This window comes from Brassica napus, chromosome C6 (genome assembly GCF_020379485.1).
Source record: "Brassica napus cultivar Da-Ae chromosome C6, Da-Ae, whole genome shotgun sequence".
NCBI lineage: Eukaryota > Viridiplantae > Streptophyta > Magnoliopsida > Brassicales > Brassicaceae > Brassica > Brassica napus.
In genome coordinates this window covers 4691658-4716112 of record NC_063449.1, presented here as the reverse complement: position 1 = coordinate 4716112, position 24455 = coordinate 4691658, and the positions used below count along the sequence as shown (strand labels likewise).

General features: G+C 33.8%; 2 protein-coding genes and 1 long non-coding RNA gene across 6 annotated transcripts; 2 read left to right on the top strand and 1 right to left on the bottom strand.

Moving 5' to 3' along the window:
* The first annotated feature begins 1384 nt into the window (after positions 1 to 1384).
* On the top strand, positions 1385 to 10126 carry LOC106404377 (probable serine/threonine protein kinase IRE3). The gene is made up of 17 exons (XM_013845099.3): positions 1385 to 3456; positions 3567 to 3607; positions 3831 to 3995; positions 4079 to 4876; positions 4962 to 5134; positions 5269 to 5512; positions 5871 to 5963; positions 6050 to 6187; positions 6262 to 6354; positions 6588 to 6744; positions 8203 to 8288; positions 8529 to 8614; positions 8857 to 8908; positions 8995 to 9051; positions 9179 to 9331; positions 9444 to 9521; positions 9817 to 10126. Exons 1-17 carry the CDS (start codon positions 3048 to 3050, stop codon positions 9946 to 9948), a joined length of 2955 nt encoding a protein of 984 aa, XP_013700553.2. The 5' UTR covers positions 1385 to 3047; the 3' UTR covers positions 9949 to 10126.
* Positions 10127 to 14314: 4188 nt separating this feature from the next.
* LOC106402549 (glutamine synthetase cytosolic isozyme 1-5) lies at positions 14315 to 18380 on the bottom strand. Of its 4 annotated transcripts, none has more exons than XM_048760367.1 (11): positions 18173 to 18380; positions 17889 to 17928; positions 17711 to 17814; positions 17558 to 17606; positions 17349 to 17455; positions 16987 to 17074; positions 16661 to 16864; positions 16503 to 16556; positions 16211 to 16408; positions 15214 to 16114; positions 14315 to 14589 (listed from the first exon to the last, which is right to left on the bottom strand). In XM_048760367.1, the coding sequence occupies exons 1-10, from the start codon at positions 18253 to 18255 to the stop codon at positions 15968 to 15970; spliced, it is 1074 nt and encodes a 357-aa protein (XP_048616324.1). In that variant the 5' UTR covers positions 18256 to 18380; the 3' UTR covers positions 14315 to 14589; positions 15214 to 15967. The 4 variants fall into 4 exon arrangements, with proteins under 4 accessions (XP_048616324.1, XP_048616325.1, XP_048616322.1 ...); XM_048760368.1 differs by having other exon boundaries at positions 14315 to 14575; XM_048760365.1 differs by having other exon boundaries at positions 15226 to 16114.
* A 109-nt stretch (positions 18381 to 18489) lies between these two features.
* Positions 18490 to 22274, top strand: LOC106404504. Its single transcript, XR_002658972.2, has 2 exons — positions 18490 to 21481; positions 21632 to 22274. It is a non-coding gene; the product is annotated as an uncharacterized LOC106404504 (long non-coding RNA).
* The last annotated feature ends 2181 nt before the right edge of the window (positions 22275 to 24455 follow it).

Genomic DNA, 24455 nt, shown 5'->3' with positions numbered 1-24455 from the left:
TTCGTTTAACAAATAAAACATGTTACATTCACCCAAAACCTTGACTCGATGAAAATAGAAAGATCCACGAAACAAAAATAAAAATTGCAGAACAAGATAACGAAAATCCATCAAATCATGACTTGAGATATCAAAATCAAATTTGAGGGTTTTTCATTTCTTAAGCCGGGAGTTGAAAAAGGGAGAGAGATTGGAGAGACGATTTATGGATGGCGATTACCCTCATTAATTTTTGTCACACATTAATTTTAAAGTATTTAATTTAGTTGAAATTATATATTCGAATCACAAATTATATTATATTTAATTAAATATAAATTAAATATTTTAGTCAAAAATTAAGTTATTTCTCTATAAAGTATATGTAATTCCATTTAATAAATATTTGAATCCTAAATAAAAATATTTTAGTTTAAATTATTTTTTAATTAAATTAAATGTGTATATCAAAATGACCAAAATATGTCTTAATAAAAGTTTAGGTGACAATTATATTATTATTTATAATTTGAAGTAATTATTTATTAATTATATAAAATTAAATAAATATTTTAAAATTTTAAAATGATAAAATTGAAAAAAGTTTTTTAGTTTTTTTAAAAACAAATTCACAATTGTTTTTAATAAGATTGTTTTTTTTTTTTTTTTTTTGAAGATTTTCCTTAATGAATATGATATTTTACTAAATTTATATTTTACTAAATTTCTATTTTTCCAAATTTAAGAATGTCTTCATAAATGTGTAAATATATCTTTTGAATGTAACATGTATGTTAATTTATGAAATTATTATCTAAATGTATATATCATCTTTTTGAATTTCAATTATATGCATATTTCAGAAAATATTACTAAATATATAACATTTCTCATAAATTTACGAAGTTGTTTTTAAATATGAATAAAATTTGGATATCAAATGCCATGAAGGTCTTCCAAAAATTGTAAGAAGATGGTATACATATTTAAGAAGATGATATATATATTTAAATTCATTTAGGTATTCATTAATATATATTAATTAAAGTTTTCATAAATATACTTTTAACAATATATTTTTAAATACAGTTTTCCTAACTTTTATGAAGATATAATACATATTTCTCAATATTTTCTAAATATAGGAAGATATCTTACATATTTGCTAATGCCTTCTAAATTTTAGGAAGATATTATACTTATTAAGAAAGATATCATATATCCAAGAAGGTCTTCCGAAACCCTTATTAAGAAAAAATGTCTCCTAAGAAAAATCATTAATCAAAAATCTTTTTTTTTTTAAAGTTTTATGAAATAATTCAAAGTACTTGAAAAAAAGCTATTTAGATATTTATTAGTTACATATCGAATCACTTATAAAATAAAATTAAATTATATAACTTATATATGAAATTAAAATAAAAAACACACACCCAAAAATGTTAGTTCTCAAATTGATAATGATGGATAAATTTCATATGGATTTAAAATTTCCATTTTGTCGTCAAAAGAGACGCCGTTGCTGCTCTTAAGACTTAAATACAAAATTAATTAGTTAAAATATGTTTTTGGTAAATTACTGGAAATATTAGAAATTGTAAAATAATGTATTTTAATTTGATATGAATGTAATACTTCACTAACAATTGACTTTTATCTCTAATTTATATCAGTTTATTTAGTTTATAAATGTTGACAACAAAAGTAAGAAAATCTAACTAAACTCTTATCTCCAGGTTGATTATAAATTATTTATTAACTTGATAATAACAATTAACTTTTATCTCTAATTTATATCGGTTTATTTAGTTTATAAATGTTGACAACAAAAGTAAAAAAATCTAACTAAACTCTTGTCTCCAATTTGATAATAAATAATTCATTAACTTGATAATAAAAATTTCAACGGTATATGTCTTAAAATTAGTTTATATTAATAATTTATATATAAAATAGGCATTGCACTCAAAATATCATTTATTAATTAAAATTATATTTTTTATACAACAAATTCACTTTTATAATGTATCTTTAAATAATGTTTAAGCTTAATATCACCGTTAACTTTAAAAATCTCAAGGGAATATTGAATCAAAGTTATGTTACTTTAACAATATAAATATAAGTTAAATAATATGCACAAAATCTTATAATTTTAATCAAAGCTACAATTTTTCTTTATTTTTGTTGTCACCAAATTATAACTTAGAACCACATTTATCTCAAAATAAGTTTATATATTGTTCATTTACTTTATAAATGGTGATAACAAAAGTAAAAATATCCAACGACAAAATATTTATCTTCGATTTAGATTTATGAACTATCTATTTAGTTATAAATACTAATAAAAAAATCAAGTCGCAATAGTATAATTTAAATTAATTAAGATTAATAATTTAAGTATAAAAAAAAATATGCGTACAATGTATGCAAAATATTTAAATATTAATTAAAATTATATTTTTTCAAAAACTAATCACTCCAAAAACTATATTAAATTAACTTTTAAAATATATATTAAAAATATTTTAATTTTATTTTTACCGTTAACTTTTAAAAAGAAATCTCAGCCATAACAGTAACTCCAAAATTAGCTATTTATAATAATTCAAATACAAACAAAATATAGTGTGCTAAATCTTGGAATATTAATCCATTCCTTATATTGCAAACCAATTATAACTTGACAACCCAGACTAAATTCATCTCTGAGATTAACCCTCTTGAAAATCTGACAAATGTCGTATCTAATCTACTCATTTATGCAACTCTACATAAGAACAATGATGTCCATTAGTCCTTAATCCTATAGAAAATCTGGTGATTAATGTGTAATCTACTCCACTCATATATGCATATATACATGAGAAAGTGATCGTAAAACATTTGTTTAATCGTATAAACTAACTAAGGTTTGACTCTTGTGTTTCACCTTTGCTTTAAAAACATTAGCTTTCCCTCTTACACTGTTGTACAGTTACGTCATCTTCTTCGTCTTCGAGAGATTGTGTTTCTGAAATGGAGTTTTTGTTTTGTGGTAAGATTAGGTTTTTGGGGAATCAGATATGGAGTTCAAGAAATTGAGGAGGCTCTTCTCTTCCTCGAAGAAGGTCGACAGCGCCAACAATTCTCCGAGCGAATCCGATAACAGGAAACGGAGATCCATTCGAATACTTGGCTTCGCGGCAGTTTTAATAGAGTTCGCGAAGAAGCATTGCAAACGAGCTTCTTCGCCTAATCAAGTTCACTCTTCAGTTCCCTCGCGATCTTACTTGTCGTTTTCCTGTTTTAACGGGAAGAAACAAAGAGCTGAAACGTCTACCCTGGTGGCTTCGTCCCTGGGCTTGAATCGGATCAAGACGAGGTCCCTCCGGGCGACGCTGGAAGCTTGCTTCAGCTTTAGGAATGATGAAGCAACTCCGGTGGTGGTACGGTCTGACTACTTGCCCGAGTTGAATACTCATCAGGACTCGGGTACGAGTAGTGATGATCACATATGCTCAAGACTCTCTTGTTCATGTTGTTGTTATATTGATATTTCAATTATTGTATTCTCACGTTTTGATTTTGATGTTGCTAAGCAGATACATCCAACGTATCACCTTCCGACTCGGGCACACCTGAGGTACGTAATCGTTTCTCCTTAGTCCTTAACGTCATCAAACAAAAAGGGGTTTGCGTGAGGACAGCTGAATGAAACATTGGTTTTGGGCCCAAAATTTTTATGGAGACATTTTACATAGATCCTCTAATTATGAATTTTTTTTAATTAAAATTGTGAAGAAATGTTTAAAGCCCTCCAAAATCTGAGATCCGGCCCTTGTTCTGACATCTATCTATCTTTGTAGAATCCAAAGGAGCTAGAACCCCCTCGTTATCAAGCCTTACTTAACATGACCAGTGCTCCAAGAAAGTGCTTCTCTGGTGACAATAAGAGCTTTTCTCATGAGTTGAACGCGGAAGGTGTAAGGCCTTTTCCACTAAAGAAGCCTCATAGGTCGAACAGCTGGGAGGTAGTCTTGGTGCTCATGTCTATGTTTTAACTTTATTTGGAAATTTGTTCAAATGCATGCTCTAATCGTCTCCTCTTAAGCAGGAAGTATTGAATCATATCAAGGCCAAATTTAATGAAGCAAAGGAAGAAGTGAATGTCGACCTTAAATTTTTTTCTGAGGACTTGCTTGGAATTTCTACGGAAAATGCGAGAAATAATCATGAGTTGAAGGTTATAACTGGAGCCTTAATGATTTTGACACTGAAATGTACCATTGCTAGTTCAGGAGAGTTCTGGCTTCACTGTGAGAGGATAGTTCGAGAGTTAGATGATAAACGGCAGGAGCTTCCCCCTGGTGTTCCCAAGCAGCTTCATACTCGCTTGCTGTTTATTCTTACCAGATGTACTAGATTACTTCAGTTTCGCAAGGAAGGTTGGAGGCAGGAGGAAGATTTCGTACAGCTAAGTCAGTCAAGACTTCTCTCTTCTCCGTACAATGAAACTTCTTGGAATAGACTTCCATCTATAGGGTCGAAAGGTGTAAAAGAAGCTGCAGTATCAATTATCTGTCGTATATGCGAGGAGGATGTTCCCACCACCCACGTGGAAGATCACTCTAAAATATGTGAATTGGCTGATAGATATGATCACAAGGGTGTGAGTGTTGATGCGCGGCTGGAGAGAGTTGCTTTGACTCTTATTAATATCAAAAACTTTAGGCTAAGTGGCCGCGTCCCAAGAGGGCCAGACGACATGCTAGACTGTTTCGGTCCCAAGTCTGATCAAGGCATGACTACTACTTCATCTGCCAGTAGCATGACTCCTAGATCCCCTAGACCCAATCCATTTGAATTGTTAGGAGGCAAGGTTACATTCCATGACCGGTATGATATTCCACTGGTAGGTCTTGGTACTGCTCTGTGATCATACTTTCCTAGTCTTTTGTTATTTAATATGCTGGCTGATGAATCACCTCTGGATGCAGATGACTGCACTTTCTAACATTGCAAGACGAGCAGCAAAAGCCATATCACATGATGATAAATCCATGACGATCTTACATTCTTGTCTTCATGACTTGAGGGTTACCGTAGACCGCAGATATTTTGATGCGCTTACAGTAGAAACTTTCGGGACACGCATAGAAAAGTTGATACGGTGAGTTCTTAAAATATATTATTGGCTTTCTCCCCATGCTGTCTTTGCTTGAAGTACAAGTGTTCGGGGAAATGAATCTATATACTCTTATCAGTTGAGGCAAATATTAATAGAATATTTTATTTATTATGTAGTGCTAAGTATCTTCAGCTGAACGAGATTCTGGATGATGAAAAAGTTGACCTGTCAAGCACCGTAATTGATGAAGATGTTCTTTTGGAAGATGATGTTGAACGCAGTTTGAGGATCAGATCAGTACATCTGCGGGACCGTATATCCATTGATGATTTTGAGGAGATAAAAGAAATTAGTAGAGGAGCTTTTGGGAGAGTTCTTTTGGCTAAAAAGAGAGCAACAGGAGACATATTTGCAATTAAGGTATTTAAATTTCATTTCGCTTTGCTTCTGTTACTCTTGTGAAGTATTTCAGTTCTGTACAGTTAAGCTTAGGCGTAAGCATTTTGGTTCGGGTCGATTATTTAGGATCTCGGGTAGTTTGGATAGGGGGCTAGAGAATCCTCATAGAAACCAGCAAATTTTCGGTTCAGATTTGTTTGATTAGCTTTGGATTCGGGTCGGATCGGATAATAAAATTAGGAACTGTCTAATACCTGAGAAAAAATACATTCTCGTTTAATTCCGGTTTCGGTTTATTTATTTCAAGTAATTCTGGCAAAATATCAGTCAAACTTTCTTTTGTAAGATATTGTAACTGGGAGGCTTTCATACTCCCTAGGTTCTGAAGAAGGCAGATATGATCCGCAAGAATGCTGTTGAAAGAATACATGCTGAACGAGATATTTTGATCAACGTCCGCAATCCCTTTGTGGTAAGCTGCTCTTACCATTTATAGCATGTGTTTCCCTCTGCAGAGATTCCCTTGTTTCTACCGTAACCTTCTTCTTTTTTGACCAGGTTCGATTCTTCTATTCTTTTACTTGTCGCGAAAACCTGTATCTTGTGATGGAGTACGTGAAAGGGGGTGATGTTTTTTCATTGTTAAAAATTATTAGCTTGGATGAAACTGTTGCCCGTGTATACATTGCCGAAGTTGTAAGTGTGTAATGCACACAGATCATGCCATATTTAACAAGGAAATTTATCAAGACTTTGTGATTCCATGTCAGGTCCTAGCTTTGGAATATTTACACTCTGAGGGTGTTGTGCATCGTGATTTGAAACCTGACAATATATTGATTGCACATGATGGTCATGTTAAGGTAATTAATAGCCATTTTAGAAACTTATATAGAGTATTTACCAGGCTTCAGAATGTTTAGTTGACTTCCTGCAATGTGACGCTCTAGAGCTTAAAATCTTTTGTTATCTGAAGGCTGAAGTTCATAAAACTCACACAGAGAATTAGCCTCTGCAGTTAGTGTCTGTAAATAGAATATTAGAACCATGCTTCCCTGTAGACCTTATGGTACCTTTTTTTGTTTCATATGAGCAGTTGACAGATTTTGGGCTCTCCGAAGTTGGTCTCATCGACAGCACCAGTGATCTATCTGGTTCAAAATTGCCAACATTGGAGCATAAGTCTGAAAGGCGAGATAGGCTTGGCACTCCTGACTACATGGCGCAAGAAATTCTTCTGGGGACAGGACATGGTACACACTTCCTTCTTATCTTTTTGTGCGCTTGTGTCTCTATTATTTCAGTCTTATTTTGAGTAGAAATTGGTGTTGGGTTGAGATTAAAATGATTAGTCCTAGGCCCTGTTCGGGAACGCGCTAGGCGCTAGTCGGGCGGTCGGGTTGGGCCTAGCGCCTAAAGAGAAAATCGGGGATTAATCGGAAATTATGCGGGGCGGAATTTTTAGATGGTTTACTGTGTTATAATACATGTTAATCTTTAATTGTGTATAACATTAATACATTTTCATGTTTAAGATTGTATAAAACACACAAATAGAATATATAAACTTAATATAGTGTATTTTTCATCAAAATTATGAATATAAATGATATTTATAAAATTTTAGATCAAATAAAAAATAAAAATATTATTAAAAATAAAATAAATAAAAAATTAAAAAATTAAAAAAAAAATAAAAAAAAAATAGATTAGGCGGCTAGGCGGTCATTTAGGCGGCTAGGCGGTCATTTAGGCGGTCTAGGCGGAAAAAATCGGATATCCGATTTTTTAAACCGATTTGGCATAAATCGGGGCGGAAGAGTGACGCGTAGCGCCTAGGCGGCCGCCTAGACGGCCGATTTTTAGAACAGGGGTCATAGGTGAGGATTGTTAATCTGAATAACAAAATTTGTTGTATATATCAAGTTGATTACAGCTTTAGTTATCTTGTGGAAAACTTGAATGTATTGCGTATCACTAAGTTAGGCCACTCAGATTCGTACCAAATTGTTGCTCTCTGCTGTCTGTCTGACAATAGTTTCAGATATTCGTTTCTGTTTATCACATACTCAGTCTGTAAAAATTGATATAATACTTCAATAACTGTGATATGACTCTTGTTTACACAAGAATTATATAGAAAATTTAGAGCATGTTTAATGGGGTTCGTAGGGTGAAGTTTTTAACAGAATATAAGACCAAGATTATCCATAAAATCCACTAAGGTTTTTTTAAAAAAAGAAAAATTATTTTATTTTATTTTTGTCTAAATAAAAATAAAAAATTTAAAAAGCGCACCAATCGCGGACCGCCACGTGTCGGTGGGGTCCGCGAACAGTGCAAAAAACCCATCACAATCGATCCTTTTCTCGCACCTTTTGAGACCGCTTTTTAATTTTTTTGTGGACCCCAAGGGCTAAAAAACACTTAAAAGTCGACCGATATTCATGCTCTAAGAACTTTACCCTAAGAACCTTCCATTAAAAATGCTCTTATGCAAAGCTTCCTTTTAACCCTAAGCGCTCTTGGAGATAGGTTGATTCCTGAAATCTTTATATAAGTATACAATCTAATAGAAAGAGGAAAATGATTAAACCTAATACAGAAAGAAAACTTCAAAACAATGATTAAAAATAAAAATCACCAAAACTAATTATATAAAATATCCTAAATTAAAAACCCTAACCATGGTTATATATCAAACTGTTCAGGTGCAACTGCGGATTGGTGGTCTGTTGGCGTCATTTTGTTTGAATTCATTGTGGGATTTCCGCCCTTCAATGCTGATAGTCCTCAGGTCAGTCAGTGACTTGATATTGCATCGTTCCTGTAAATAGTTTTGGTAGAGGAGATGGAGGTTTCTCAAGGTTCATCAAATACCGGGGGGCGGGGTCTTTTTTTTCATAATGGCCTCTTATCTTTTTACAATTTTCATTTCACATCTTCATAATTTATATATTGCGACAGTATTTTATATCTCTGGTTCACTCTCCAATTCCCTGATATTTTGATCTGCATCTTCTTTGTTGGATTCTAGCAAGTATTTGATAATATTATCAACCGGAGAATACCATGGCCTAGTGATCCAGAGATGAGCTATGAAGCCCGTGATTTGATAGATCGGTTAGTGGCTTTTCTTTACATCCAATCATATGCATAGTGAAAATAGTCCTAATTTGTGGGCACCTTTGTTGTAAACATCAATAAGCAAACCCGTTTTTCTTAATTTATGAACTATATGTATCTTGGTCCAAGTAAATGCCTATTCTGATCATGCTTGGTTCAAGATCAGCTTATAACCGAATTGAGAAGAAGGCAAGACTATATTTCTTTTCCTGTAACATTGTGTCATGTGTTTTATCCAGGTTATTAACGAAAGATCCTCATCAGAGACTTGGAGCTAGAGGGGCGGCTGAGGTGACATTGATTTTTCTTTTCTTGAAAGACTGAGTCCACTTTTTTTTTTTGTTAAGTGTTGTGATAAAGCAAATATCATTACACAGGTCAAGCAGCACATCTTCTTTAAAGACATAAACTGGGACACTCTACCAAAGCAGAAGGTGAATTAATTTATTCTTTTGCTTTAAAAGTTGTAAGCTTTGCAAACTCCTTTATTATTTATTTTCTTTCATTGCTTGTTTTTTTTTTTTTTTTTTTTTGTAACTTTTGCTTGTTTTTTTTTCCTAGGCTCCATTTGTGCCGGAAACAGAAGATGCTCTTGACACAAGTTACTTCCAAAGTCGCTACGCTTCGGATAAGCGATCTTCTCCAACCAATGAGAATGGAAAGTCTTGTGAAAGTGGCAGCAGTGGTTGCCTCAGAAATGATCACAACGATGGGGTACTGTTTGATGATCCACTCTCATTCCTCCTCCGAAACGTTGATGTTTTTTTTTTTAATTCTATAGATGTGTAATTTCCCTATATTGGATCAATATTGATGGTATATGCAGGTTGATGAACGTTGCGGACCTGCAGAGTTGGAAACTAATGTTTCGGAAAATAACCCATTTGATAACTTCTCCTACAAGGTACTGTATTTCCTCCGAATATCCCTTGTCATCCAAGTATACGATTAATCATAGTTTTATACAGTTGTAGAAGTTCACTTGCAAGTTTCGTTCATAATTGATATCTATACATAGGTTGCTAGCTTTGTCAACTTGCAGAATCCTCCTACTATAGATTATGAACTTTTGTGTTCTGTCTCCATCAAGAACTGTCATTTACTTCTTTTGTTACAGCAAATGACTTTTGAGTAAACCCTATTCTTATAAGAAAATCAGTTATATAACATTCTGACTTGCTCTTTTTTACGGTATGAAGAACCTCGGTCAGCTGGCATGTATCAATTATGATTTGGTGTCCAAAGGTCAGAAACATGGAACAGCAACAACTTTGTATCCAAGACAACAAAATACATTTATCTTTGAGACTTTGGTAGAGAGAGGGTTGTGAAATGCGTGTCTTAAGCAAATTTAGTAAGTAAAGATTATCTTAACTTTCTTTAATTTTTCGCAATGCATCTTTCAAATATGTTCATAGATTTTGAATAAGAGACGCCATTTTCAAACCAAAGTTATAAAACTAAGATATATGTATTACAAAAGTGAAATTTTTTTTTATGCTGCACATAAGATCAGAATCATCATCTCTCGTTGTCTTCTGCTTTTTTTCTCTGTAAAGGCATCAAACTTGAAACCATGGTTCCTTCCTATCATGTGTATGAATACCTCTGGGACCTCTCTAAGAGAGTCATACAGTTATATCAGCCTTAGTACTGTTGCTGTTGCATTGCACCCATTCCCACCTAATTTATTACCGGATATGCATTAGTTGCTTAACTCATAAACTATCAATGTTTGGTAGCCAAAAAATGCAAAGTGTTGTATTGTGGGGAAAATAAAAAATTCAAAATGTGTTGGTTTCACTTTCATCTACGACAAAATGTGTTGGTTTCATTTTTTATTTTCTAATCACTCGCAAAGTGTTTATTTTTATATAGTTAACCTGTCACTTGTAAGTATGAACGTGATTAGAAAATAAAAAATAAAAAGTAGAAGACACAAGTTTTTCTTTTCGATTCAATAGAACAAGAAAACAAATTACACCAATCTGCTAATGCATAAATCAGACACACCTTCCTGAAGTACTATCATTCCTTCTACAAAAATATTCTAGTGATATTATTTAAATTTTAGATATTTTCAACTTAATTTGTTTCAAAGGTTGACGCTGCATTACAAAAACTGAAGTTAACAATACAGAAAACAAATATTATGCCGAAAACAGTGGGACTAATAGCCCTAACGGATCTGAGCACAACACCAAACAAAAGTCAGTTTTTTTGTCGGCAACAAAAGTAGGTTACATATGCTTTTTTTCCTTGCGTTTATAATACAATTTCATTTTCATTTACTCTTTTTTTTTTGCCTATTTTTTGACTATTCACACTCATATTCCTAACCCTATGTATTATTTTCTCTTACTTGAGTTGTTTATGCAATCATAAGAGAATTTTGAGTAAGTTTTTAATGAAAAAAATCTCATTATATAATTTTTTTAATTTACATGAACGATCATGGTAATATGTTAAGCATTTGCTTTGCTTGTTTTAATAAATGAAACATTTTTTGAATAATCCAAATTTTCATGGTTCAAAGGGTCTATTTAAAAGTTTTGTCCTAGGGCCTACGATATGTTTAAGCCGACACTGACTATATCTTCACCCTAATGGTTGCCTGAAATAGGAGAGTTTCTAAAATCATAACCAATACTAGATCTTGATCCGCGTGATTGCGCGAGTGCATATTTTACAGTATATACAAATTTTAAAAAACGAAAAAATAACGGTTCTAATTTGATTACTTTTGTTTATATGTTTAAACTATGTATTGTACGTAACAGGGGTTCCATAGAATGGTACTGTTAAAAAATAAGAGTATTATTTGATTATCATTGGTGGACCAACACAAATATGAATCAAAGATATAAGAGAATTAAAAGTCCATTTAGTGTAAACTAAAAGATTTAAGCATGAAATAATAAATCTATCTTATTAAATTATCCATGTTTCCAAACAATATTAGTTTTTTTTACTACTATCAAAATTGCCAAACAAAACCTTTAGATACTTTTTACTTTAATAAGATAGATGTATCCAGCAGTAACTCTAGGGTTTCAACCACATTCGATACGGAAATACTTACTAAAAGTGGAACAAAAGTGACTTCTGAATTGGACATTCAGGTATTACATGAGTTTTGTACTAACCTAAAGACTAATTGTTAGTTTACCAGTTTATGTATTATTATTTTATTAATTTAATCTCCGCAAGTACTGATATCTTGCATATTCACATTGTTTTATCCATTTATTCATGTGCATTTTCATCATATAGATTAGGATTTAGCCATGTCTATTTTGCATACATATGTCTCTATTAGGTATTGGAGTACCACGTAGAGTTTCTGGAGACATTTGGGTACATTTGGAGTTCAAGGGAGGTGATTAGAGTGATCTTTAGATGAGCACTGCCTGGAGCGACTACATGAAGTCGTTGTGACACACACCCCGGAGCGACCTGGCCAGAGCGACATAGAGAGGTCGCTCGCGTTTGGTTCGCGAGACACCCCTCCTAGAGCGACAAGGCGAAGTCGCTCCAGCTCCTAGCGCGACCTCACCACGGCGACACCCAGAGGTCGCTCGGGTTGTGTCGATTTGAGAGCGACCTCACCACGGCGACACCCAGAGGTCGCTCGCGAGGAGACGACCCGGGAGCGACGTCTTCGGAGCGACACAACCAGGTCGCTCGCGAAGAAACAACACGGGAGCGACCTCTCGCAGCGACGTGCCGAGGTCGCTCCGCGTCTATTTGCCTGTCGAACTCATGTTTTTCTAAGTGCCTTTTGGTCATTTCATTATGCACGTTTTTACTTTTCAAAAACCTATGTTTTAAGTATTTTTGGAAGCCACCAGAAAAACAATCTTTTTTTTCAGAGAAGAACTAGTGAAAACTTCTTTTGATTCAGATTTGATTGCTCTCGTCTTGTGTTTTTGTTGATTTCTTATCTATTTCTCTACATGATTAATCTGAAATCCACCATGGGTTTAAGAGGAATCATGGAGATTAGTGAGTAATCACCTTTTTGAATTCATGGGTTAGAGAGATTAAGGGTGATTAGGTTAGTTCTAGGATGTTTTAGTGTAGATCATTCTTGTTCCTTGCTAGTAGAGTATTAATAATGCATCTTTTGAGTTGGCCACTCAAAAGTTGATCTTTAGGCATTTCCCACCCACAAGGTGTTTGATGAAATGCATGAGACAACTCTCCTAAGCTTTTAACATATTTTACCAAAGACATTTGTTGTTAAAGGTGTTAAGATAGCCAATAGACTTGTTAGTAATGATTGCTTTCATATTATTCAACCAAAGACATTTGATGTTTGAGGTATGTTAGTAAATGAACATTCATCTAGACATAGAGTTTGTTTAAGATTGTGTCTAAGCTTAAAGTTGATAGTTTGATTGATCGTTTGCCATCCTTAGTTCGAAACTTGATCACCCAAGGTCTAATCTTTATGCCCATGAGTTCTCTTTTCTCTTAGTAAAGAAAGTCATTTCATTTATCATTAATCATTAATCATTAGTTTAGAAACCTCTTAAATTATCGGTTGCACTTAGATTAAATGAGTACTTGCATTCTCATTGCTTTGATATCCCTCAGAACTGGTTCGACAATCACTATACTACAACATTTGTCTTAGGAGCCTTGAAAACTCTTAACATCAAGTACTTGCGAGTTTCTATATATTCTTCCTACGCATGTTTAAGACAAGATTTCTGTTAACATATTACAGTTATTGTTTTTACTATTCGACCTCTGGCCTCTATCATAAGTTAAATACCATTATATTCTTATCGATACCAACATGTTCTCAAGGCTTCTTGTAAGTGACGGTAGACTAAGCCGCGAACTGCACCAAGACTAATTCGTGATCGAACATCCCAATTTAGTGGTCCTTCGCGCTCCTCTGTTACATGTTACACAAAAGGCAATCATACTTGACAAATCTAATCACAAATTTTGATGAAAAGTGACCAAGTAAGGGATCAGATAAACTTCCCATACATAGGCATGAAGTCATAGACATGCAAGAAGCTTCTCGTCTCTGCTAAAATAGTAAGCGCCTCTGTCTCAAATCTCTCACTGGATACCTTCCTTCTGATCTCAATACCCGAGTTTTTATTTAGTCTCTTTTAATTCAAGATCACCAGTCCGTCTGTAGTAGGAATGAACCTTACTTGGATCACAAGTCTGATAATATAGGCCCTGTTTGTTTCTCCATCTGACATCTCCACCCAACTACTCCATCTATGTGATCCATCCAGATGATTCATCTAGCTTTTATAGGACTGTTTGTTTGTCCATCCAAATGGCTCATCTGAATGGATCATCTGGATGAACTTATGTTTGTTTCTTTATTTTCATTTACATCTGGATGAATTTAAATTTAACCAATTACTAAAATACCCTTATTTAAATTTAATCATATATTTGATATTAATTTTAACTTTTATAGTTTCTAAAACGTATTTACACTGAAATTATTTTAAAAATAGCATTTTAACATTTATAAATTATTATTTCATATAAATTTATAAATTTTTATTTAAATTTTCATTTTGACATTCATAATATAAATTTATAAGTTTATAAGTTTCCAAATGTTTATAAATCTAAAAGATGAGAACCTACATAACAAAATGTGATATAAAGTTTCACAATATTTAAATATGAGAACCCATATAACAAAATGTGATATAAAGTTTCAAAATATTTAGATATATAAGTTGAGAACCCATATAACAAAATGTGATATAAAGTCTCAAAAGCAACAATAACAAAGTATCAAAAGCATCGGTAACAAGATTAAGAGACACAATTCAAACTTGAAGAGTATAATGGTAGCTTCATGAGGATACAACAAAGGAAAATCTCCATTCTTCAAAGAGTATGATTCCATCACTTCCTTGACAACGTGCTCCACAAAGAGAGCGTACTCCTCATCATTTATATCAGTTCCTGCAATATAGAAACTGCTGTGGCTTATAGGACGAAAACAAAGCATATCACACACAGAAGTAGAACTAAATCTAGGCACATGGGAGAAAATAAACAATTAAGAGAAGATGCTAACTACGCTACATCAACTAGTATAAGACCATATCATCAAGCCACAAAGCATTGACACTGAACATTAAAACAAAGCAGCAAAATAAAGCATAAGTGGTGACCATACAATGATTCAAGCTTTGCAATAAACTGGTGACCACACAATGATTCAAAGCGGAGTCCTTATCAGAACTAGACTTATGCTTCCAAAACAATAGCTCAGCATAAATTATGAAATCACAAAAGCAGAATCCTAAAACAACATCAACAAGAACCGATCATTCTATCAAAGTCAACAAGACAAGATTTTAAAAGAGCTTAGAGCATCTAAAATCACACAAGCAGATTAGATTCAGAAAGACATTCTCAAAACCAAAGAAATCCATCAATGAATGTTTCAACTCAAAGATCACTCTATACACACAAGCAGATCAAAATCAGATCAAGATGAATGTTCTCAAAACCAACGAAACCCATCAACAAAATGAATCTGTAGAGATCTAGAAGCAGAAAACCAAACAAGCTCAGAGAGAGAGAGAGAGAGAGACTGCGAGAGATACTTGAGAGAGAGAGAGAGCTGCAGCGAGAGAGAGGCGGAGAGAGAGATCCGGCGAGAGAGAGATCCGACGAGAGAGAGGCGGAGAGAGAGAGAGACAGGCAGGAGAGAGAGAGAGAGAGATCAACCTCCATTCATGGAGAGAGAGAGAGAGTGTGAGATGTGATGGTGGAAGGTTTCGTCGACGGCAGAGAGAGAGATACGAGAGTGAGGAATTAGGATAATTAGGTTTGTAATTTTTGAAGTTTATGAAGGGTAAAATCGACATTTTGACATTTTGACTAAACCATCTCAAGTCAGCTGGTTCAATTTGGTCCATCCAGCTGGTTTATGAAATTAAAGCTAAATTTTTGAAAGTCATCCAGATGGTCCATCTGAATGAGTTGTATTTTTAGTGTCTAAACAAACAACAATCACATCTCCATCCAGATGGATCATCTGGATGTAAAAACAAACAGGGCCATATTTGAAGTATTTGCATAAGGTTACCAACTTAATACATGTATCTGCTGGAGCAAATTAATTAAGAGTATACTTTAAAAAGTAAGAACTAAGAACCTTTATTTTGCCAATTCAATTTTCCCAATTCAATTTTGTTTTAACACAAACAACTGAACCAGGATAAACAAACAATAGGATCAAGACCATCCCATGAATTATTAGCAATAAAAAAAAGAGTCTCAAACTGAAATTAAACCGAAACATGAAGAAACAAAAGAACGTATGCAACAACTTCAAACGAAAGCTTAGCCGAGGATGGTGGTTTCAGCTATCATGGAGGTAACAAGATAAGGATCCATATTAGACGAAGGCCTTCGATCTTCAAAATACCCTTTCCCTTCTTTCTCCGTATCTCTTCCCACTCTCACCGATGCTCCACGATCCGCAACTCCCTACTCCCAACAAAGCCAAATTACACACATCAAGAAAGCTTGTATAAGCATCACTAATCCAAAATTATATATTTGATTTTATTCGATATCTCATACCCAAGAGAACTTGTTGATGTCTGCGGTTTCATGCTTCCCAGTGAGGCGCCTCTCATTGCCTTCACCATAAGCAGCAATGTGTTGTTTATGCTTCACTTCAAGCTTCCCTATTGCTTTTTTTATCAAGTCCAATCCTCCTTCTTTCCTCATTGATTTTGTACTGAAGTTTGTATGAGCAGCTGCTCCGTTCCAATCACCCTAATCATTATCAAACCGCCATAGATAACAAACCCAACTCAAACAAAAAAAATCCATGATAACTACAAAAAAAAAGAGTCTTGATGATCCATACCTCGATTGGTTTGGGATCAAATGAGACAATCACGCCGCATATCTCAGTAATCCTCTGCCAAAATAAACACTAAATGATTCATAAGAGAAATACAAAAAAAAAATGCTACTTAGTACAAAGAAACAAAAATGCTTTATGTATATCGTTTTTTTATTCACCTCGAGTATGTAGCGAGCAACCCATAACTGATCACCTGCACCAATACCAACAGTAGGGCTGATTTGAAACTCCCATTGACCAGGCATGACTTCACCATTGGCACCACCTATGCTTAAACCAGCGTAAAGACAAGCTTTGTAGTGACCATCCACAATGTCACGACCAAAGGCTTTGTCTGCACCGACCGCACAATAGTACGGTCCCTGTTTTCATCAAACACGCACACACAAAAAAAGAGGAGAGATATTCGATATCAGAAACATGTTCTTCATATTAAGAGTTTAGTCTATGAATTTGTAAGGAGAAATGTTAAGCATTAGTGTACCTGAGGACCAGGAAAGCCACCAAGGGGCCAACCCAATGGCCACTTGACGTCTTTCTTAAGTAATGTGTATTCTTGCTCTATCCCAAACCTAATAAATAACACATCCAAATATCAAACCGAATTATAATTATGAAATTAACCAAACTAAGAATTATATATTCATCAACCGATCGGTTATCAAATGTTTTCACCGAACCGAAAGTAACTTAACCCGATATTAGTCATACCGAACCGAACTGAATCAACCACAATTTTCAAGAAAACAATTTTTGTAGACAATTAACAGATACTAAAATATATATTTGTCCTAAACTAAACCGGCTCCAAACCAAGACTCAAAGTGAAATATGGAATGATCTTACCAAGGCTCTTCAGCCTTCACATTGGGATGATCGAAGATTTTCACGGCTTTGTGCCTATTGTTGGTCGGGATTGGATCTCCTTTCGGTGTGTAAGCATCACACATCACCTGATTTAATTATAATTATTAAAGAAATTTTGAATTCATAAAATCCTCCAACTAAAAAATAATCAGATGAATCTTTTGCTAAAGAAAATCAGATGAGCTTACGAGAATGTTATTCCCTTTCCTGAACGGGTCTTTAAAAATCGCCTGAGGACTTTTTTAGATTCATTTCAAAGATAACATTAAACAAATATAATAGTTAATAATAATAAGTTTTAATTCATTATACTTGAAAATAATTTATGTGAAGAAGATTACTATAGAATGACTTCACTGTCATCTCCGGCGGCTTGATTGGTGCTGGATCCATCGTAGTTCCATTTCGGAAGCTTTGATGGATCACTTACAGGTCCTGGTAATGTCTGTATTAAAAAAAAAGTTTTTGATTTTAGAGTTAAAATAAAAGAGAAAATAGTGTAAATATTATTATTCGTACCCTGCCTTTGCTTCTAATGTCCATTCCAGACCCACCGATCCTGTTCTCACGAAGACAAGATTAAAAACTTAATGTTGTTAACAGAGCCATGTAAGAACATGCGCATGCTTCGATAAAAAAAGAAAAAAAACATACGCATGCAGTAAGATCGAGAAATCTACAGAAAAAAAAAAGTTCGAGAAATCTAGATGAGATGCAGCAGTGTTCATGTCCAAAACGGGACATAGCAATCAAGCGATTAAGCAAACACAAAAGAGTGACATGATCAGGGAAAATGATCGAACCATATGTATTCAGCGATGATTTGCTTGGTGTCGAGGTTGAGGTTCAGGAGATCTGAGAGTGGAGACATTCTTTCTGTTTCCATCAAGCCGAAGAAGAAGACGATCGAGTTATAATAATCAGTCTGAGGTGAGCATTGGCTCACTCTGCTTCGCTAACTCACTTTTTATATAGAAGCGGCTAATTATCCGGAGATCCTATTTTATTGTTGACCAGTTAAATGTAATTATTTTAACATATTAAACAAAAATTACATAGCTAGCGTTCTTTCTTTTTTTTTTTTTGATAAAGCTAGCGTTCTTGTGTATGTGTTTATTTTAAATATCAACTTTCCTCTAAATTATTAGACGAAATTGTTTTTTTTTTTTTTTTTTAACTAATTTTAGACGAAATTGTTTACAAAATCAAAATATGAAATAACAGACGTAAGAAGATTTGTGGATCATATTGCGGTGTAACAACAGATGCATTAATGATTTAAAAAAATACAAAGAGGAACCGGTAGAATAGAAGAAGGGACGAGATGGTTGACAAAAAAAAAAGAAGGGACGAGATGACATGTGTTAAAAGCTTACGTTAGTGTAAAAGACACGAATCAGAGGCACGGATGCGAACACCCTCTTTAGAAAAAGACATGCTACAAAACAACCGCTGTTGGTAAAAAATAAACGGTTTAAAACAAAGTGTGAATTGTGACATGTATACTGAATAGTATAACTGCGAAATACAGATAATATATTTATATTTTACAAACTAAAAAATCAGTGGTACTAATACATTTTTTAAAATATAAATCTTATTTTAAAAAAATATATTATATATCTGAAACTAGGTTATAATTCACACATTGCACATAATTTGGATAAGAAAACGTTAAGTCTATTTAATTTGGATATCGGTTCGTTTTTAGGTTGTTTTTTTCTTAAATTTACTAAAATATAACTATCATTCTAAATCCATATTTATTTTGTTTTGTGTGGTTAAGCCTTCTCGGGCTTTTTTTTTGTTTTCGGTGAGAGTGTCTCGTAGAGACTGTTTGACAATGTGAGAGTCTAGTAAAAACCAATATCTTTTGTGTATCAAAACCTTTCACAATGATAACTCTTTCTTTACCACAATATAACCGATATCAAGTGGACAAAGACCGCCTTGACAGTAGATTACGATATGACAGTAACTCTTTCTCAACTTCGCTACTCATCAACTTGTTGCTTATGAAATTCTCAGCTTTTTTCCCAAACAGTGAAGAGGAGAAATCCGTCAGATATATGAGAACCGAGTAGAGCCCTTTATAGGAGTCATAAAGAAATATTAAGTCTCGCTTGCTTTAGAGGTGTTCTTCTATTTTTCATTAGTCTCTCGCAACAGTTTCTTAATCCCATCAAATTAAGTTTTTTTAGTTGAATGAATTCACGCAACCCCCGTGTTTTGAGTATTAGCAATGACGTAGTTTGATTTTTTTTCTTGACAATACACAAAAAAACTTCGATACGCCAGTGTATTGGCTTTGCATCAACTTCTCCTATTAGCAATGTCATTGTGTGATTTATTCACTATAGACAGTAGTTTAAGCAGGAGTTTCTGCTCTGCTTTTCACCTTCAACTTTAATTTTTTTCTTGATAGTTGACAAACCACTTTTATGCGCCAATGATAGATTTATCAATTTTTCTTTGCATCAACTTCTTCTATTAGCAATGACTTTACATCAACTAAATCGTTTATGAACATTTATGCTTCTCAAAACTTGGTTAGTATAGCCACAATTAGCTTCGCATCACGCCCATTGGTATGAGCTAAATCATATAACGTGGTTGTGTTTAGTCTAAGCAAAATATGAAACTTTTACTGGATATTTTATGAGAAGCTCTATTAAGCCGACACGTCAGCGTCCGTATTTTCAAAGTAATGTGAGGCTGCCATGTGTCAAAGTTAGCGTGAAAGTATTAAATGACAATGTTTTTCTTTTAATATATAGGGAATATGAAATTTAATATGTTATTACTGATATTTATACCCAATTACTTTATTTAAAAATTATAACTGTTCTAGTTGTTTTCAAACAAAATTGAATTCAAATATCTGAAAATATTTTATTATAATTTATAAAAATTTATCTATGTTGTAAATATGATACGAAAGAGGAGGTTCTATTATTGAGATTTATATCATCGACATTCAATTTTTTTTTGAAATAATTGACCCAAAAAAATCTTAAAAGCTTTGAACAGTAAAAGTAAACACACTATTTTTGCTTCTTTAGCTTTTAAGTGCGTTTTATATAAGAACAATACATTTTTCTGGGGGAATTTTTATGTTTACCAATTTGATGATACTAATGTTTACCATCACTAAAGAGATATTTTCAAAAATACTTTCTTTATTATGAGGCAAAAGACTCTTATACACACATACTCTATATATATAATAAGTAATTATTTAAATAAATTAAAAATTTAAAAATTTTAAAAAATAAATAAATGGTGTTCAAAAAAAAGTCAGCAACATATGAAGAAAAAGACAACAACGAAAAAATTAAGAGAAATTGCCACAAATATCACATTCGTACTATCACTTTTCATGTTTACACTAACCACTTTTTCCTTTACATTTAATTAAATTAAAAAACATTTATACCTCTAGGGTTAACTAATCTAGACTTAAAGTTTAGAACTGAGGAGTGGGGTAGATTTTTTGGAATGTGAAATTTAGGATTCTAATAAATATACAAATAAATACTTAGAAAAATGTTAAAATATTTTAAAAAATAGTTTCAAACATAAATTTTGATTTTAAAAAAATGGAAAACAAATTAAGAAAAATCAAATTTATAAAAAATCGAATTTGAAAAAGTATAATTCGAAAACATAAAAATTATTATTATTTTATTATTTTTTATTTATTTAAATAATTATTTATTATATATATATAGTGAACACTGATATAAAATGAAAAAAATATTTTTAAAAATATCCATTTAGTGGCGGTAAAAATGAATAATAGTACCATAAAAGTGGTAAACATAAAATTTTCTCAAAAATCAATTTGAGAGAAGAAAATGTCCTATTACATGGATCAACAACCTATGTAACAATTGGAATACATAATGTCAATAAAACGACAAGTAGTTAAGTTGGAAACAGTATAGTTCAACTGTTGTAAGACTCTCGACTCTATATAGAGAGAGTGTATCTCACCCCTTCTCTCTTACTAGATTCCAATTTTTCAGAGGGAGGATGATCTTTGTATTGTAAAATAAGTTTCGATCGAGAGATCGACTTTTTTTTTTGTTTTGGCTTTGGCGATTTTTGAGGTGTGTAAGTTCATCCAAATCAGAGCTGATTATCACTCTTATCCCTCTCTGATTTCGATTGAACATAAATAAAGTTTTAATCTCGTTCTTCTTCTGTTTTGATTTGATTCATACCGTTTAGTTGGGAGCTTTGATTTTCTTTTTCGTTAGACATGCTCAGTTCTTGATTCGGAGGTGGTATCAAGCTTCGCTTACTGTCTCGAAGTCTCCACGGTGAACAAGACCTGAGATTTGGATCGTGCTTTGGCGATTCAGGTCAGAATCCAGACGATTCGGAGCTGCCATAAGGGTTAGTGTTCCGACAAGATTCTTCTCTTGTTTCTGCTGAAGCTTTTTCTAGATCTCAATTTCTGACAATTGGAGAAGACAATCTTGAGATTAACGGCGATCAAAGGTATGAAGAACATGCAAATAGTCTCAAACGAAAACGGGATGGAGATCGATGGATTCTGGCGAGACAGTTCCGGCACCGCCTTCTCTTCTCTCGGTTAAAGAAACGAAACCATGTGTGGACCGCGTGTCACTACGAGCTTCATTGTTATCTTTTAAGGTTCTGGGCTTTGTTTTTTGGGCTAAAATTTTTATTATGAGTCTGCTTGTAAAACTACCTATTAGAGCATTTTTAATGGGGGGGGGGGGGTTTTACCCAAATTCTCAGAATAAAATAAATGCAATAAATAAGAAAATTAAGATAGAGAAGGTGAAACTAAAGAAAAAGACAAGAAATGTACCGTTGTGATTGCAGAAAGGTTTCTACACTTGTCATATAATGAATGGCTGAATTATATTTTTATTTAAAACTTATTAAATTAATCATCAGTATTATTATTATTATATGATGAGAAAATAATGGGAAGAAACTGACTCAATACTGATGTTTAGAGCATCAACAACGCGGGATAGTAAATGGGATTTTAACTATTGGGCCCCACAAAAACATAAAAACCAGTCTCTAAAGTCATGAAATAAGGATCGATTCTGGTGGGTTTTTTGCACTGTCGCGAGCTCCACCGACACGTGACGATCCGCGATTGGTGCGCTTTTTAATTTTTTTTTTAATCAGACAATTTTTTTTTTTTTAAAAAAACCCGGGTTTCAGGGATAACGCTCTTAGGCTCTCGTTTTTAACAAACAATTTTGGCAAAAAATAAAATAAAAGTATAGTTCAACTGTTCGAGGCGATAATCATAGGAGGAAGTTGGAACGTTAACAAAAATTCTAAACTCTAAATTAGCGCCAAATAACTTCTAAATTATTTTGACCAAAAAAAAGAAAAACTTTCTAAATTCCAAATCAGCCATTCAGAGCTCTCCTTATCACAGAGAGAGAATAATCACCATCTTCAGAGAGAAACCCTTAAGGAACCCTAATTTCTTACAGAGAAGAATGTGGAAGAAAGGAGAGCTAGTGTGGGTGAGATTAAACCCTTCAGATTCATGGATTCCGGGTCGGATCCTTGATCCATCCGAACCGTTTGGAATCCTCGTTTCCTCTCGTTTCCTTCTTCGACCTAATGTAATCACGCTACGTTCCAAAGCCTTGTCTCCGAAGCTTCGATTGCGATTTCGAAACTCTGGTTGCAGATTCGTTGAGGTTCCGCCGCTTCGTGAACAGAGCTCTGCAAACACACTTCTGGCACATCTCCATTGGGCTTTGGTGTTCTTGCCAGCCTCCGATCGATTTGCCGTACTTGGACAGAGAAATCTCACTCCCTTTGTCTCCTCTTAGTTCAGACTCAGCTCTGAGTTTTGTTCGAGAGATGGCCGTTTCGCGACGAGTGCCTCTTCGGAGATTAGCTGAGACCAACGGTTCCACCGCTCAGATCCTTAGCTTTAAGCGTTACGCTGTTGATTTTAATCGCTCAGAATATGTCTATGAACAAGTTATAGAAAGTAAGTGTGATAAGTTGTGCTTTCTATTGTTAAGGTTAATTAGGAAAGAAAACCCTTTTGGAGTTTTAATCTATTTGTCATGTTCACACGTGTTGGAACTGTGTAAGCCCATGTCCAATTCTGTATTATCCAATTAGTACGATATTGTCCACTTTGGGCCTAAGTGGCTGGCACGCATGGATTTACGTTTGGTTTCCTTCCCAAAAGGCCTCGTACTATTAGAGTTGGACTTCTCTTTATATATTAGACATTCCTTGTCTAATTCTCCAATCTGGGACTTAGTTTGTTATCTCACATTCTCCCCCTCAAACTAAGGATCACATTCATCTCGTGTCCCACTACTAACTTCCAGGATCTTTTGACTTGATCTCTACCACACACACCTCTCAATCCTAACTCGATGGGTCCCGTTCCTACTCGAAGGGTATTTTGGTCTTCTTGCAGATTTCTCGTCAACCTGGCTCTGATACCACTTGTTAGGATTTAAACCTTTGCCTAGTGCTTTAAACTTAGATTGAAATCAATATCAAAAGCTCTTCCTCTTTATTCACTATCAATGAGTAATCTTACAAGAACAAAATAGAAATCACAAGCTTCTCTTTAGAACCAAAACCTTAACTATTGATTCTCTTGATCTCTCTCTATTTGCCTCGCTCTCGTATCTTTGTTGCGGATGATTCTAAAGCCATGACCACCTCCTCTATTTATAACATCATCAACCTCTTAACTTTCTTATTCCTTGTTGTCTTGGTTCGTCTTTGACCGACATAACAAAACAAGAAACTAACTTCACGTTTCCTTTTTGTTTATGCAGGATTCTTGCTGGGCTGGAGTTGGCCAAAACAGAATTGTGCTTTTCTCTCTACAACACGACCAAAGCGACAAGGATTGATACGCTTTGGGTTGTTTGTATTTTCAAATATTTCATGTAAATGTGTGTATGTACATACAGGTGCAAAACTAATGGATCGCGCAGAGGAACCACATTGGTATCTTGACCTGGTTTCTTATTTGAGTCTAAGAGATCCGTTGCCCAAGGATATCCATTGCTGTTCTGTTGATAAAGTAGTTCAGAGTTGGAA